The sequence below is a fragment of the Brassica rapa genome, chromosome A02 (assembly GCF_000309985.2).
Source record: "Brassica rapa cultivar Chiifu-401-42 chromosome A02, CAAS_Brap_v3.01, whole genome shotgun sequence".
Lineage (NCBI taxonomy): Eukaryota > Viridiplantae > Streptophyta > Magnoliopsida > Brassicales > Brassicaceae > Brassica > Brassica rapa.
In genome coordinates this window covers 15368517-15385091 of record NC_024796.2, presented here as the reverse complement: position 1 = coordinate 15385091, position 16575 = coordinate 15368517, and the positions used below count along the sequence as shown (strand labels likewise).

The following is a 16575-nucleotide window of genomic DNA, read 5'->3' as shown; positions in this document are numbered from 1 at the left end:
TTGTTGAATGCTATTTTTGTAAATGGCTATTTGACGCCCTGATTTATCATAAACAATTTTACCTTATACAGTGTTTGATTTAACCATCATGCTTATGAAGCCCATCTCTTTGTTGAAAGGATATCACGAAACAATGGGCTAACTCATTAAAATGCAGTGAAGCCCATAAGCCCATATATGGTAGACGTAGAGCTTAGGTTGTTGTTAACAGAGAGTTGATAAACCCTAGAATCTCATTCTCAGCCACCGTTCAATTGCTTCGTCGCCACCGGTAGGTTTTGTTTCTCTTCTCCTTATTTTGCCTCGTTAAGCTTCGTGTTTTGTCCCTCTAGACACTCACCTCTAAGGTTTAGCTCTCTTCCTGTTTGTTTTGTTACGTCCCCTTTCATAACATTTTTGTATAAGAATCTAAGATGTGTTTCCTTTGTAGAGATAATAATAATAATGTCTGAAGAAGAACCTAAGGTGATGGCTGTAGAAGAACCTACAGTGATGGCTGTAGAAGAACCGAAGGGTTTGGACTACATACCTGAGGTTATACTTAAGAAGAGGAAGAACAGAGATGAGCTTGCCTTTATCAGGAAGAAACAGCTTGAGCTCGGAAACTTCGGCAAGAAGAAGAAGAAAGTTGCTGATATCAAACGCCCAGAAGATTTTGTTTTAGAGTTCAGAGCTAAGGTACCTCCTCAATCTCCTTTGTATCTCCATTAGTTTCACTTGTCTACCATCTTAGTAGTTTTTGTTTTGTAATGAATTGATTCAGAACTCTGTTTGTCCATTAACGTTATGGTATTGCTTCTAGACTTGTGTACACATCTTGGTAGAACTTGTTTTGTAATCCATGGAATGTTTAAGGGCTTTGAACTAAATTTAAATTTATACTGTAATTGTTCTACATGTCGGATGTGTTTCTCATTTAAGATTTCTCCCAGTCTATAAGATTGTGCTTACATGGCTTGTTGTTTGTTTTGTTTATGTATACTGCATAGTTCTTGTAATCTGACTGGTGTAATGTTCATGTAGGAAGTAGATCTTATTCGGATGAAGCAAAGGGTTAAGAGGCCAAAGTCATCTCCTGCACCGATAAATTCAAACCTTGTCTTCATCGTACGCATACAAGGGTAATTGATGTTCTCCAATGGTATTTTTAGTCTTTTTATTTCTGCGAGTGTCCTCATCATCTCCTCCCCTTTGCTTTTTGGTGAGCAGCAAGAATGATATGCACCCAAAGACCAAGAAGGTTCTCAACAGTATGCAACTAAGGAGCACTTTTACTGGTGTCTTTGCCAAAGCAACTGACGGTTTGTTTCAAAAGCTTCTCAAAGTTCAGCCTTACGTTACCTATGGGTGAGCATAAACAAAATCCAATCTTTCAATGCTGTTTATCTTTATTGATTCTTGTATGAGCTAATGTTTGTGATTCTTGAAGATACCCGAGTGATAAGAGCGTTAAGGACCTAATATTCAAAAAGGGATACACAATCATAGAAGGCAATCCTGTTCCTCTGACCGACAACAACATAATCGAACAGGTAATAAGTAGTTTCCTATTCAAAGTATACAAGAGCTTATTGCAGATAATGACCATGCTGTTTTGTAACGTAGGCTCTAGGAGAACATGGAATCTTCTGCATAGAAGACCTTGTGAATGAGATATCAAGGGTCGGTGTTCATTTCAGAGAAGTTATGAGATTCTTGGGACCATTGAAACTCAACAAGCCTGAGGCTGGTGTCTTGCGTGGGAAGAAACAGGTTTTCAGTGATGGTGGAGATACTGGAAACCGTGAAGACAAGATCAACGATCTCATCATCAAAATGAACTAGAAGAAGCGTGCTACTTATGTTTTCCTTAAAAAAAAAAAATCTGTGTGAGACCTTTGGAAAAACGCTAATGCAATTTTGCTTTTTGAAAGGAAAACCATTCACAATTTTATACTGATATCGTTAGATCTTATATTATACACATGTGACAGAAATATAGTAACAGTGAGAATGGATTTGAAGTTTTTGGTCACTGATCATCTTCTGAAGCTCCTCTTTACTGTGTTCTTCGTCTTCCTCTGGGAGCTTCATGAATAGTTAGCTGCAATGGCTGGACCTAGTGTTCTTACAGGATTCATTGAAGCAGAAGTTACATGTTTGTTGATCATGATCAACAAAACATGTATATAGAAAAACAAGAAGATAAATTGTGATTTAGATCTATGTAGTGAATGATCGAAATCATCTGTTGATGGTTCTCTAACTTCATATCAAAGAGAAAAGCAACATCAGTTTGAGACGAAAACAAATTGAATCGAGTTCGTCATTCATCTTTTTCTTTGCAAGTTGATGGTAAAGGTTATAGATTTTCTGCATAATCACGGAGTTCTGGAAAACGATTAAAATTAAATGAAAAAGATTACGTATTTATATTTATGACATTAATGAATGATAAAAAAAATCGCATAACTGGTTGTTGAACTTGAGATTGGATGTTGTCCAATCGACCAAGACAAAATAATTGATGTCCTTGAGAAACTTATTTTTAATATATATATGTCAAAAATATTTTTAAAAAAATCAAAACTAATCACCAATTTTCTGCTAACTCGCTAGAGTTCTTGACCACCTAATCATAGATTATGTAATGAATATTGCGGGTATGTTACTTGGGAATAAAATATCAAATTCATGTGGTATGTGGTGTAAATTTTGGGCAATATTGTCCAATGCTATTTCTAATCTTGGGTATGTAAGACTCATGATTTAATCTTAACTGGAATGGATCCTTGTTAATTCAAAAAGTCATAGAGGTATATATGAGATGGCACATATTTCAGCCGGCAAGTTTTGTATTCTCTAAACTCATTTCGATATTCAGCTTTCTTTGTTAAGTGTTCTTCTGTAAGCTTGAATGTGACAGATTTTGTTAATAGTTACACTGAAGTGTTTTTAACTGAGTTACCTTCTATTTACAGATGCATATATTGATAATCAAAAATTCAAAGTGTATCCAACAATTTTATTCATGGAGTCGGGAGAGGTAAATTATTTTTGTTTTTGTAATTCATATATTGAGTATATCTGTTGGTGATAGTCATGTTGCTGCTATAGACTCGAATGACTATGTAAGCTTGAGTATTTGATTTCAATCCTAAACATCATTTTGCTCACTTTCTTTGGATTCGTTACAATTTCTTTTATGAAGTGTAAGGTATACACATGGGGGTGGAGCAATCTCATGTACTCTCGGACAGGGTGACAAGAATGACATACTACTCCTGAAATTGTGTTCAGCCTTAAGAACCATTTAGTAGTTCATATCTGAGAAAAATGTTTCTTTTTTTTTCTTAAAAGCTCAACTAATGTAATTGATATTGTCTTCAACATTTGCAGGTTTGTGCAGATTATATGAACACGATGTTTTTTTTTTGTAGAAGCTGGCTTGGTGTATAGGTTCGGGAGGTCAGGATTTGACAGGCTCTTGCACCGTGGTGTTCACTCGAGAGGGAAGATTGTTTGAGTTTGGTGCTAGTGGTGATTCACAACTAGGTCATGACTCCATTCGGTCAGAGTTACACTGCCCAAATTGAGTTATTTGCTCAATTCTCAATCTCCATAACCAACCTCAGCCTGATTAAATAGAATTTTCACTACGCCGATTAGTGCTGGGCATTCGGGTTATCGGTTCGGATCGGTTCGGTTTATTCGGTTTTTAGGTTATTCGGATTATGATGTTTAGGAACTGTTTAGGAACCGGACTTTTTTCGGATCGGTTCGGTTCGGATACTGTCGGGTTCGGGTCGGGTTTCTGTTTTTTTATAAAACCCAAAATGGAACCGTATTACAAATAATTCGGGTTTGGTTCGGGTTTAAAACCTAAAAACCAAAAAACCCCGAAAACCCGAGCTAAACACGGATAATACCAAAAATATATCCGGGTTATTCGGGTATTTTTTTTAGATATTTTTTACTTATAAATTATATTTTATATATATTAAAATTTAAAATAATAAAAAATTCAATATATTCAAAATATTACCCGTTCGGTTCTCGGTTCGGTCCCGGTTCGGTTTTGGTTTTTCGGATTTAGAAATATAAGAACCGTTCGGATTTTTGTAATTTTTGGTCCGGTTTCGGTCCTGATTTTTACGGTTCGGTTTTTGGATTTTGGATAATATGCCCAGGCCTAACGCCGATTTTGTATGCTGTTTGTTTTACGTTTGAGGTTGCGTATATTGGTTCCTTAAACCACATATTTTTTCTAAACTCTCAAACGGGTTTTTCAATTTTCATTTTCTATCTCTATTATAGAAAATGTTTTGGAAACTCAATAGTTTTCCAGAAGAAGCCAGCTACTTACTATGTTTTCTTTTTAGTTAAATCTGTATGAGACCTTTTGGAGAAAAACATTCACAATTTTATACTGATATCGTCGGCTTAAGAGCTTATATTATAAACATATGTGACAGAAACAGAGCAACATAGCGAATGTATTTGAAGTTTTTTTATCATCCATCATCTTCTGAAGCTCCTCGTTTCTTTATGTTCTTCGTCTTCCTCTGGGAGCTTCACGACCGTGTACGTTCCTGCTCCTATTAACGCTCCAAGAATTGGTGCAGTAAGGTAAACCCAAATGGCTCTGTAATTGTTAGCTGCAATGGCTGGACCTAGTGTTCTTACAGGGTTCATCGAAGCAGAAGTTGCAGGTCTGTTAATCATAATCAACAAAACATAAAAATATATATAAGATTCAAGAAGAGACAATAGTGATTTAGATCTATTCAATGTACTCTTTCCTTTCCGTTCTGAAATGTAGAATGTTTAAATTTTTATATTAGGATATGAGATAGTCTCATGTTTTTAAGTAAATTTTACTTCATATTTTACAATCTATTTTGTAATCAATTAAATAGTTTTTAAGAAAATATTTTAAAAGAAAAGTAACCTTTTTCATATGCTTGCTTCTATCTAAAACACCTTATATTTAAGAACTTGGAGTAATATTTACCCAGCTATGAGTATGTTAAGCATGACCGTTGCTCCTACCGCTATTCCCGCCAACTCTCCCACCTGTAATTTTGTGAATATTTTCAGAAACAAACAAACATGTGTTTGAAATGTTTTTTAAAGTTATTGTTGTGTTAATTAACTTACAGCTCTAGTGTCGGTGGCGACAGCAGTGACAACAAACATAAGGTTGAAGCTGATAATGAACTCCAAAGCGAAAGCTTGGCTGAGAGCCACGGTTGGCACCGTCACGCCACCGCTCATCGTTGGTTCAAACACTGCTTTCAGTGCAAACGCCGCACACACCGAGGCCAGCACCTGCGCTCCTATATAGACCGGCACCTGATATTTTTTTTACACAATGAATTATTTAGACACTAATCAATAATTTCCATTAAAAGTCACTCGAAATTATCTTTAGTTTAATAGAAGGTGCATGTGCATGTCTATAATTCATGTGGGCGTCTCAGTAACGTCCAAAAATGTATACAAGAAATAAAATTAAAGTAACTGACGTGTTTCCATGGGAAGTGTTTAAGAGCAGCAAATGAAATGGTGACAGCCGGATTGAGATGTGCCCCGGAGATGTGACCGGTGGACAATATAACGATCATAACTGCCAGACCAGCTGAGGCGGCACATCCGATAAGCGTCACAGCTCCATCTGTCTTCTGATTCACAATCGCCGTGGCTGTTCCGGCGAATATCAGTATCAGTGTCCCAACAAACTCTGCTCCCAACTGTACACAAACTGATCTTTAGCTATGTGCTTATATATGGAGGGGTAACAAGTTAAGTTTGTATGTACGTGTGTACCTTACGGTAGAGGGAGACGTTAGGAGGAGGTAGAGCGCAAGAGACTGGAGGGAGTCTTCCATCTTCAAGAGCCCACTCATTGTCAACACTGAAACATTTGCAGCTTTTCAGAAGTGACTTTGGTGTGTATCTACCATTATGTCCACTCCTCTTCCCATCGAAACCTCCAAATAGCGGTGCTCCTGGAGTTCCCGGTGTTGTCGCCGGCGTTGAGGGCATTGATGGAATCTCCTCGTGGTCCATTGCAGGGAGAGAGATGGGATCTTTAAGGATATATATATGTTTTGTGATTGTTGTGTTGTGGATAGATGAAGAGGATGTGTAGGGTATTTATAGGAGAAGATGTTTGAGAGTTGACTTCTGAGTGTAGGATCCTACATACAAGAATGATACTATACCTCCATTTAGAAATGTAAGATGTTTAATAGAGTTTGTGTTTGTTTAATACGTAAAATGTTTTCATATTTTGGATAATTATAATTTTACTAAAAACCGTGTGATTAGTAAAATTTATATGGAGTTTATTTTATATCTAGTTGAATAAATTTTAATATGTTTTAGTGGTATTTTTTGGATAAAAATATATTTTTAATAGTTGTGTATTTGCTTAAAACATACTCTATCCGTTCTCGAAAGAAGAATTTTCTAGAGTATTTACGCATATTAAGAATATAATAAATATTTACAATTAAATTTATCATTTATTTTACTATATATTTTCAATAAATATCAATCAATAGTATTTAAACATTTCAAATATTTTCAATTAATGTTTCTTAAAAGTATACAACTTTTCAATATTAACTACTAAAAGTACCTTAAAATTTTAGAAAATCTATCATTTTGGAACAAAAAATAAATCTTGAAAATCCTACTTTGAAAAACAGAGGGACTATATATTTTAAACAGAGTGAGTATTTGGTTTTGAGTGAGTAGAGAGTGAGTGGGTTGGTAATCCTCAATTTTAATCCATGTGTCGTAAGAAAGACTGTCTGTATAACATGAAATGTTGCTTTTCTTTATGAGAATGCGTTGTGTATATCATCTTTTTATATTTCTACTTACATGATAATGTATCGTAGTGTACGCTAAAGAAGCTTTTAGCATGAAGGAATCATTGTGGGATCTCTTTCTCTCTCGCAACATGCATTATTTGCTTAATTTGTTCTTTTCCACGAGAAATCGAATACTTGGGTGTTTGTGTGTGGTTGTGAGTTGTTTAGCAAAGAGAATGATGATAAAAGCGATGGTTCTTGATCCTAGTCACGGTCGACTCTTTTGTGTATTGGTAATCATTTCGGGTTAATCTCTAATACATTATTAGGGCATTTCCAACTTCATTCTATTTTTCGCTTCAAAATAGAGTTTATAGTAAAAATATTTGATTGGTACTCTATTTATCACTCTATAATAGAATGAAAAATAAGTTTACTCTAAACATAGAGTAATTTGTTTTTTTTTTTCATCACTCTATTTTCTACTCTAAAATAGAATACTTTTGGAGCAAACTCTATTATAGATTTACTCTATTTAAGAATAAAAACTAGAGTAAACTATTGAAAAAGGTCTTACATACATATAAATATAAACAATGACTGTTTTCTTTCATTGATTTTATGGTGATTTTAAAGTCGCAATAGATATTTTATATATCTTTCCAAAAATTTTGTCTTTAGCAGTAAAATATATCACTTTGTAAGATATATGTTGTTGACAAAAAATATGAATAATAATAATAATAATAATAATAATAATAATAATAATAATAATAATAATAATAATAATAATAAGGGTGAACACATACCGAATACTACCATAATTTTTAGTCTTTATGATTTGCTTCTTGTTTTGCATATATCTAATTCTGATCTGTTTTAATTTGAAAAAATACGGATATTTAGTTTTTGCAGATATTCAAAGATTTACAGATATTTGCGAATATTCATGGATATTTACGGATATTTTATCTACTTTGTTCAATATAAATAAATCTTGAAAAAAATATACAATATTATTTTTTTAAAAATATTTTTTTACATAATATGAAATAAAAATAAATATTAGTTAAATTATATGTTGCAAATTTTTTAAAAAAATTTCAAATTTTGTCTAAATATAAGATTTTAGAATTTTTTAGATTTATAAAGATTTTATATTTTTGTCTTAGTTTATTACTTTTATAAGTAATTTTACAAATAAAATAATAAAACTATGTGTTAAAATAACAATTATATAAATTATATATTTAAAATTCTATATTTAATAGAGTGTAATGGATATCAGACTCTATAAAATTTATTATTTATGATTTGTTTCGTTTTTAGCAAATATCAATTTTTAATTTATTTTCTTCCGAATATCCTATTTTTTTCTGATTGAATCGAAATGAATAACAAATCAAATCAAAACAGATAAAATATCTAGTTCTAATAATAATAATATACTAGTTGAAAGGGTCTAGGAACTTGTTGGTTTCAGAAGTAAAAAAATAAAAGTATTTAAAACTTTACTTATTTTACTTTAACAAACTAAAAAGTTAAGGAAATAAAATTATTTTATTATACTGCATGAAAATAAGTGGAACAGCAAAAGTTCCTACCATTCATATTTTAGTTAATTGAACTCTGTCATGCTACATACTGTTGAGAGTGTGACATTTTCTTGGGTAAAACTAATTGATAGAAATATACTAACGCAAGTGTGTAGAGTTACAAACCCAACTATTAATGACTTTACAAAATACGACACCAAAATAAGTCACGTACATCTGCGGTTTATTACCTACAAATAAAACAAGATTCAATCATGTTTACATGTCAAATTAAAGATATACCTGAGATTTTTCGGTATTCTTAAAAGGGCAATTCTATCAAATATACATTTTTTAATTTTTTGTCATAAAAATAGATCTTAAAAACTAAAATGACCAAAACAATATTTTTTTTATTTTGAAAATCTTAATTTTATTTTATTTTAAAAAATTTGAAATCCTATCCCCAAAACCCCACTCCTCAACTTTAAACCATAAACCGTAGACTTTAAACCCTAAACTTTAAATTTCACCCTATAACTCTAAACCCTAATGTCTAGATTAATTAATTCTATGAGTATAAGTGTACATTTTTTTTTTTTGATAAAACATTTAAGTCCATTTTGGTCATTTTTATTTTTAAGATCTATTTTTGTGACAAAAACTTTTTTTAGTTCTTAGAGAATTTCTCTTCTTATAATCAGTTTACAGTTCATGTTTTGTGATTATTATAAAACTTTTCGTTTCATATGCTATTTGATATTTTTTCTCCAAAGAATCTGTTTGTAGACCTTTATTCGCTTTCATAACTTATTCCCAAGTATGTAATTTTCTTAATTGTGCCTAACTGTACAGAACACACTATTTGTTAAGTGTTATAAACTAAGGAAATGAATGGCCTCGATTTGATTGAGAATATTATATATGCACAACTAAAGGTCTATACATTCGAAGAATTTATACCTCATAGGACTAAGATTACCAATTAAATTTCGTCCATCCCCTTAATGTTTCATCACATTGCGTCATCGAATAGATGTGGTGAATTATTATATAAAATTATAGAAATAAAAAAAAATAAAAAAAAACTGTGTGTCAATGTGTGTGGTGGTGTTGGATTGTTGAGAGTGGAGGAACTAATCAGGACCGTTCGAAGATGGTGAAGCGACTGTTTGTTCTAAAGCCCGACGTCACATCGCAGGTTTTACAGATATAATAATAGTAGCGTCTTGTTTTATTGGATCAACTTTTAGTACTAACCGGATTCCTTAATCATGTATTTACTTCCTCTCTGTGACAAAAAAAAAAGTATTTACTCTCTCTTTTGTGGTAATTCTGATTAATTAACTTACTTTTCTATGCAAAATCTATAATTAATCGAGTCTTACTATATCTTTGACAATAGTATATATATAATGTGTGTGTCAGTGTGTTTGTTAATGACATCCTTAGTGACAATAAATTAGGACTAGTTATTTTGGTTGCGTATATGTAAAAGAATATGATATGACTTTGAAGGGGATGTATCAAAGTGTAAAAGAGAGAAGAGACTAAATAGAAATGTTGTAGGGTCGAGTAAAATTATCAAAAAGTCCGGTCCAAATAATTTTGTCCCTCACTAATCGTGGCTAGCATGAATTGGTCAACTATATTCCATATTTTCGTAATTATTTTCTTTGGTTTCTAATTTCTTTTTAAAAAATATAGCTGGCTCACTTCACTGTAGTCGTTGAGTCTTATTTTGTCTTCTTTTCCCTTCTGTTTCTTAAGTTGTTTGGTTAGCATAATTGACTCGATGTTTGATTCGGCCAAAAGAAAAACGTTCAATTCAGCGCTTCTGTTGGTCCTTCTAATGATATATATATATACTAGGTTAAGACCCGCGCCTTGCGCAGAATAAATATTATATAAAAATTATTTTTAAGTGTTATATATTTTTTACATATTATGAAATAAATAAATATATATTAAATTACGTATATAATTAAATTGGTACAAATAATTAAATAAATTTTATTAATCCAGACAAATATTATTTTTCTATTTTATATGGTATAAAATTAAGTTTAAATGATGTTAAGATATATAGTACATTTTTAATATTGACATCTGTTAAAAAATATTTTATACTCATATTATTTTTATCATTTGTATTTCGTTATAACAAAAATTTTAAATCAATGATAACAATAAAAAATTTGTGGGATGTTTAATAGTTTTAGTAATTTACAATTTTAAGAACATTCAATGCAAAATTTAAAATCTTAATATTAAGTTATATATAATTGTTCAAAATGTTTATCAAAAAAATTCAAAACAAATTCGAAATTAAAATAAATATGTATTTTATATGGTATATAATTTATTTTTGAAAAATATTAATATTAATATACATATATAATATTTATTAAATGAGATTTCCTACTTACTTAATTTCGTAATCATTTGTTTCTTGTTATAACATAAATTTTAAACCAAGGATCACAAAACTTTCAATGTGATATTTTTTAACAACTTTAGTCATTTGTATTCATTTTTAAAAATTCAAAATATAAAATATACGAAAAAATCTAAATTTTTATTATATAATTAATGTGGTTGTTTAATTTTAATTTAATAAGTTAAAATTTTAAAAAATGATAGAAAATAGACTAAATTTTATCAAATCTTTATTATTCAAAATCATTAATTATCATATATACTTTAGTCATATTAGGTAATTCCGTGATTTTTATTTAAGAAAACAATAAAGAACATTTATGATTAATTTATGGTTAGTTTAATAAAAAGCTTATTATATATTTCTATGGATCAACATATTTTTCCAAAGATTCTAAGAATGATTGTGGTGATAACATATTTTTCCAAAGATTCTAAGAATGATTGTGGTGATAACATGTGGTTACAAAATATGTTGTAATGCTTCTCTTTTAATATATAGGGGATATCTGTGTATATACGTATTTTTATATGAAATCATATTAACCACCGTGTTATGTATATGGCCCGTCCAAATATTTTAAAGAAAAGATATTGGTATATTATGTTATACTTGATGAAAACTTAGAAAAGTGAATTCGGACTAAACATTAAAAAGTTGTATAAGAAATTTGAAACTCATCCCAGAGCAACCCAATTAAAGCAAGCGTGCTAATGCTACCAGTTGTGCCAAAGAAAAATGTGATGCCATTATTGGTTCGACTGTTAGATTGGAAAATTATGATTGCAACTAAACTCTTCTCTGCATTCTCATCAGGTTGGGAAACTTTTGTTGCTTAATTTTTATGTGCTGCAGTTCTTGAGTGATGTGAGGCCTGGATACAAGAATGAGTCTATCAATTTTCCACTGTTGCTTAGATATGAAAATGAGTCTAACTATGAGATGCTTGGTGTGCTTTACACCGGTGAGTGATTGATTGTATCCAAGTATTCACCCTAACGTTGGTTTTTTTACAAGACACAAAGATAAACATGTCACCAAACCAAAGAGCTGGAGAAGGATAAGAAAACAGTTAATAGTAGTAGGAATGTAGCAAAGTTTCAAAAGAGTACATTCCAGGGGTTTAGATTGCTTAAAATGCAAAATGAGAAATACCGAGAAGCAAATAACAAGCCTTTAAAAAAACAACACATAGCTGCTTACTTATCAGTTACAAAAAATAGTTAATAACCAATCTTACATCCATCATTGATCATCCTGCTCCCTGTAACACAAGAACACGAGCGCTTAGTATCATCATTTAGTTTATATTTTTACAAAACCATTTTATGCAAAGCTAAAAACATAGAATGAAACTGACGCATTCATATATTAATGTGTATAGCCTTAAACCTAGGTTAATTAGATTAATTTGAAAAGCTATGGCACATACCTTTTAGGTTCGTTTACGTTTGAGATTTTTGATCTGCTGAGTCATGTGAGCAATACCTTCTTTGAGTGTGGCTTTTCTCCCATGTTCAAAATTCCACAGTACAGGAACTGAATACCTGCCACTTGGGTTGAACTCGTTCATCTCCTCGAGAGCTGTCTTCACCGCGTTCTTCACATCTTCTCCCCACTCTTCTCTCAAACTCTTAAGTTTCTCGTCTTCATCATCCACAACTTCCTACACCACACCACACCATTCACCAGAATCACCACATGTAAAACAATATAGAGAGTACTGGTACAGAAAAGAGCATTAGACATAACGAAACCTTCATATTTTCTCCAGTCCCCACTCGTTTAAATGGGTGCCATGCTGAGTCGTTGAGGGCATTCTGCCATTTTGAGCAAAGCATGGCGTATTCCACCTCAACGTTTTCGTCAATGAATTTCTGTTTGCATACTTTCATAAAAAGTTTTTCATCAACTTGTCCCATCCTCTTTACTCTGATCAAAGATCCTTCACACGATAAATCTCTCAATCCCTGCATGCATATACCATAAACAGACTTACATGAGACACCCACATATAAATTATACCAACAGCAGTACGGCACTCAAGAACATGAAAATAACTCGTAAATATATTACCCTAATTAATTCTGTGAATGCTTCTTGTATCTCTCCAGTGCTTTGACGTTCTTTTATGATGAGTGTCGAGTTTGTATCCTCTAACTCTTCTAGCTCACAACGCTTCTCCTCAAGTTTTTTATCATTGTCCTTCATCACTATCCTCACCATTTCGTTCTTCTCAGTGATTACATTCTTTAGCTCTTCATTATGCTCCTTCCTTATTTTCTTCAGCTTTTCTTCAATCTTCTTCTCGAGATCTTCTTTCCGTTCTTTCAATTCTTTCTTCAGTTTTTCTATCTCTTCCCTAGTTTCCTTCAGTTCTTCTTTCAATTCTTTCTTCAGCTTTTCTATCTCTTCCCTAATTTCCTTCATTTCTTCTTTCAATTCTTTCTTCAGCTTTTCTATCTCTACCATAGTTTCATTCAGCTCTTCCTCGATTCTCTTCGTATCTTCATCAACGTCCATCTTATTTTTGTTTTTGGTTGCTCTGATGTTCCGTCTTTCTGCTTTAAGCAGATAAGTTTTTGTTTAATGAACTCTTGCATGCTCTTTATCGAGCAGCTCAATTCATTATTAGCAAGTCGTATCGTTAGTGATTTGACATTTCGTAATCATAACTTTCGTTTCCCAATTCAACTTCTTTTGCTGCACAGCCAATTTAAAATTCAAAAAATACATTTTTAAAAAATATTTTAGAGCATATATGTATGTTTATAGATACATATCTTTGTAGTATGAAATCAGATGAACAACCGTTTATGAAATCATATTTTAAGATGAAAAATACAAAATGAAAATGAAAATATTTTTTAAAATTGTCATTAGAACAATTCACTGTTAAACTCTATCAACCACCTTTAAAATGGAATGTTGTTGAAAATACTCTAAACACATAAAAGCAAATTAAGTCTTTTGTCAAAAAAAAAAAAAAAGCTCAAAGCAAGCATCATAACATTTGTGCCAAGAAAAAAAAGTGATGCCAGAAAATTAACGAGAAAATTGCATAAAAATCCTCAAAATGGTATTTAATTACATTTCAAACTTCTAACGTATTTAGTTTACATGTTCATCAAGTTAAGGATGTGACCAAACTATTCATTTATAAGTTAAAATTGAGGAGTCTCAGTTTTTAGCAAAAAATAAATAAAATCAGAAACTGAAATAAGTCAGAAAAATGATTTTTAAACGTAATTTTTTTAAAAAAAGTATTACATGTTCAAGTAATAAATCTCAAACTTTCTCAAACTAAAAATATTCAAATAATTTATAAATATTCAAATAATTTATAAATTTGAATATTTATAAATTGTCTAAAATTTAAGAAAATAAAAAATTTCAAAGTGGATGTAGTTATAAGTTTAGTTAAAAATTCAAATTACTTGAATTTTTATAAGTTTTAAAATTTCTCAAGGTTTGAATTTTTTGGGTTTTATAAGTTTAATTTTACTTAAATTCTTTTAAAATTCGAAATTTTAATTTTCTTAAATTTAAATAATTATAAAAGGTAAGAATATATATATTTTACTCCCTCCGTTTTTTAATATAAATCGTTTTAAAGAAACTTTTTTGTTCCAAATTATATGTCGCTTTCAGTTTTCTATGTAACATTTATTAATAATTAATGTTGTCTGACCAATGATAATATATATTCTATTTTTTTATTGGTTGAATTGTAGTTAGGTAAATAATTAATGATGTTTTTGTTTCGAAAATATAAGAAATTAATGATTTTCTTAATTTACGTGCATAGCTTTAAAACGACTTATATTAAAAAACGGAGGGAGTATTAGTTACCTAAATTTGTGTGAAATGATACAAAGTCATTTATAAAAAAAGGAGGGAGTATATAAAGAACTTGAAGTTCGTCTCAATATTGTTCTTTGAGCCACACAATTAAACCAAAGCGTGCTAACAGTTAGTGATTGAAACTAAACTCTTCTCTGCATTCTCATCAGGTTGGTAAACTTTGTTCCTTGTGTGTTGCGCAGTTGTTGAGTGATGAACTGAGGCATATGAGATGAGTCTATCAATTTTCCACTGTTGTTTTGTACAAATAAATGGGTGCCTAACTGTGATTACTCAGCTCTCTAGACGTCCATAGCAATTGTTTACAAGAAAAAAACATGAGAATTTGAGAAAGGCCACGTAAGTTAATTACCCTAACGAAGGTTTTAGTTTATAAGACACAAAAGAAAAACGTGTTACCAAAACCAACGAGAAGAAAATAGTTAATACTAATAGGAATGTAGTAGAGTTTCAAAACAGTACATTCGAACGGGTTTAGATTGCTTAAAATAAAATTAGAGAAGCACTGACTAGAAAGTAACAAGCCCTTACAAAACAAGTATCTCCTTGCTTATCAATCCAAAACCCGTTAAGAACCTATTTAACATCCTTCACTGATCATCCTGCTTCCTGTAACAAGTTACACTAATCTTAGTATCATCAACATAAAACGAAACTGACGCATCACTATATGTATATGTGTATACCGTCAAACCTAGAGAGGTTCATTTGCAAAGTTGTGGCACATACATTTTAGGTCCGTTGGCGTTTGAGATTTTTGATTTGCTGCGTCATGTGAGCAATACCTTCACTGAGTGTGGCTTTTCTCCCGTGTTCAAAATTCCACAGTGCTGGAACAGAATACCGACCACTTGGGTTGAAATCGTTAAGCTCCTCGAGTGCTGTCGTCACTGCGTTCTTCACATCTTCTCCCCACTCTTCACTCATTTTTTTAAGTTTCTCATCTTCATCATCCACAACTTCCTACACCATTCACCAAAGTCACAACTTGTAAAACTGTACAGAGAGTACTTGTAAAGGTACATGAGATATAACGATACCTTTATTTTTTCTCCAGTTACTACTAGTTTAAATGGGTACCACGCTGAGTCATTGATGTTTTTCTGCCATTCTGAACAAAGCATGGCATGTTGCAGCCCGACATTTTCGCCATTGAATCTCTGTTCGCATACTTTCAGAAAAGGTTTTTCATCAACTTCTCCCATCCTCTTTACTCCGATCACGGATCCTTCACCCGATAAATCTCTGAATCCCTGCAAATACATAAACAGAAGTTATATCACCAGCACTCAAGAAAATGAAAATAAATATTTTTTTAATGAAAATAAATCTTGAATATATAAGTTACCCTAATCAATTCTGAGTGTGCTTCTTGTAACTCATAAGTGCTTTGACGTTCTTTTGTGATGAGTGCCGAGTTCCCCTAACTGTTCAAACTCACAACGCTCCTCCTCCAGCATTTTATCATTGTCATTTATTACTTTCTCAAGCTCTTCCTTCTTCTCCTTCATCACTTTCTTCAACATTTTATCTTTATCCGTAATTATTTGCTTAAGCTCTTTCCTTACTTTCTTCAGCTCTTCATTCTTCTCTTTCCTTACTTTCTTCAGCTCTTCATTCTTTTGCTTCGTCATTTCGTTCGCCCGCTTTTCTATCTCTTCCACAATTTTCTTAGCCAGTCAATCTGCAAGTTTATCGCTTTCGATCTTGTGGTTAAGGTTCATCTTATTTTTGTTTTTGGTTGCTTCCACCTCTGATGTTCCTTCTTCTGTTTTAAATAGATAATTTTTTTTGTTTAATGTTAACTCTTACTTGCACAGATAAACTTTTTATCGAGTAGTGCAAATCAATTAAGTATTAACAAGTCAAAAAAAAAAATTAATTAACAAGTCATATTTAAAACTCTTATTGATTTGACAGGTAATCATAACTT

General features: G+C 31.5%; 3 protein-coding genes across 9 annotated transcripts; 1 reads left to right on the top strand and 2 right to left on the bottom strand.

Moving 5' to 3' along the window:
* Nucleotides 1–136: 136 nt before the first annotated feature.
* Nucleotides 137–1939, top strand: LOC103853221 (60S ribosomal protein L7-1). Of its 2 annotated transcripts, none has more exons than XM_009130146.3 (6): nt 137–271; nt 431–678; nt 1024–1121; nt 1210–1347; nt 1430–1532; nt 1606–1939. In XM_009130146.3, exons 2-6 carry the CDS (start codon nt 445–447, stop codon nt 1822–1824), a joined length of 792 nt encoding a protein of 263 aa, XP_009128394.1. In that variant the 5' UTR covers nt 137–271; nt 431–444; the 3' UTR covers nt 1825–1939. The 2 variants fall into 2 exon arrangements, with proteins under 2 accessions (XP_009128394.1, XP_018512116.1); XM_018656600.2 differs by having other exon boundaries at nt 238–347.
* A 2399-nt stretch (nt 1940–4338) lies between these two features.
* LOC103853220 (aquaporin NIP6-1) lies at nt 4339–6134 on the bottom strand. The gene is made up of 5 exons (XM_009130145.2): nt 5809–6134; nt 5508–5732; nt 5140–5334; nt 4994–5055; nt 4339–4693 (listed from the first exon to the last, which is right to left on the bottom strand). The coding sequence occupies exons 1-5, from the start codon at nt 6049–6051 to the stop codon at nt 4501–4503; spliced, it is 918 nt and encodes a 305-aa protein (XP_009128393.1). The 5' UTR covers nt 6052–6134; the 3' UTR covers nt 4339–4500.
* Nucleotides 6135–11837: 5703 nt separating this feature from the next.
* LOC103853219 (factor of DNA methylation 5) lies at nt 11838–16303 on the bottom strand. Of its 6 annotated transcripts, none has more exons than XM_033285108.1 (4): nt 12855–14412; nt 12536–12748; nt 12211–12444; nt 11838–12042 (listed from the first exon to the last, which is right to left on the bottom strand). In XM_033285108.1, exons 1-3 carry the CDS (start codon nt 13299–13301, stop codon nt 12214–12216), a joined length of 891 nt encoding a protein of 296 aa, XP_033140999.1. In that variant the 5' UTR covers nt 13302–14412; the 3' UTR covers nt 11838–12042; nt 12211–12213. The 6 variants fall into 6 exon arrangements, 2 of the variants coding, with proteins under 2 accessions (XP_033140999.1, XP_033140998.1); XR_004455391.1 differs by lacking the exons at nt 11838–12042; nt 12211–12444; nt 12536–12748; nt 12855–14412 and adding exons at nt 14647–15251; nt 15329–15605; nt 15683–15895; nt 15991–16303; XR_004455392.1 differs by lacking the exons at nt 11838–12042; nt 12211–12444; nt 12536–12748; nt 12855–14412 and adding exons at nt 14647–15251; nt 15337–15605; nt 15683–15895; nt 15991–16300.
* Nucleotides 16304–16575: the final 272 nt, after the last annotated feature.

Bases quoted from the DNA above. Each gene is read 5' to 3' on its own strand.
- LOC103853221 (XM_009130146.3), top strand. From the start codon at position 445: ATGTCTGAAGAAGAACCTAAGGTGATGGCTGTAGAAGAACCTACAGTG. The intron at 679-1,023 runs GTACCTCCTCAA...ATGTTCATGTAG, and splicing joins TTTTAGAGTTCAGAGCTAAG to GAAGTAGATCTTATTCGGAT. The intron at 1,533-1,605 runs GTAATAAGTAGT...TTTGTAACGTAG, and splicing joins ACAACAACATAATCGAACAG to GCTCTAGGAGAACATGGAAT.
- LOC103853219 (XM_033285107.1), bottom strand. From the start codon at position 13,301: ATGGACGTTGATGAAGATACGAAGAGAATCGAGGAAGAGCTGAATGAA. The intron at 12,749-12,854 runs GTAATATATTTA...ATATGCATGCAG, and splicing joins CATTCACAGAATTAATTAGG to GGATTGAGAGATTTATCGTG. The intron at 12,445-12,535 runs GTTTCGTTATGT...GGTGTGGTGTAG, and splicing joins GGACTGGAGAAAATATGAAG to GAAGTTGTGGATGATGAAGA.
- LOC103853220 (XM_009130145.2), bottom strand. From the start codon at position 6,051: ATGGACCACGAGGAGATTCCATCAATGCCCTCAACGCCGGCGACAACA. The intron at 5,335-5,507 runs GTCAGTTACTTT...AAAAAATATCAG, and splicing joins AACACTTCCCATGGAAACAC to GTGCCGGTCTATATAGGAGC. The intron at 4,694-4,993 runs GTAAATATTACT...TATGATTAACAG, and splicing joins CTTAACATACTCATAGCTGG to ACCTGCAACTTCTGCTTCGA.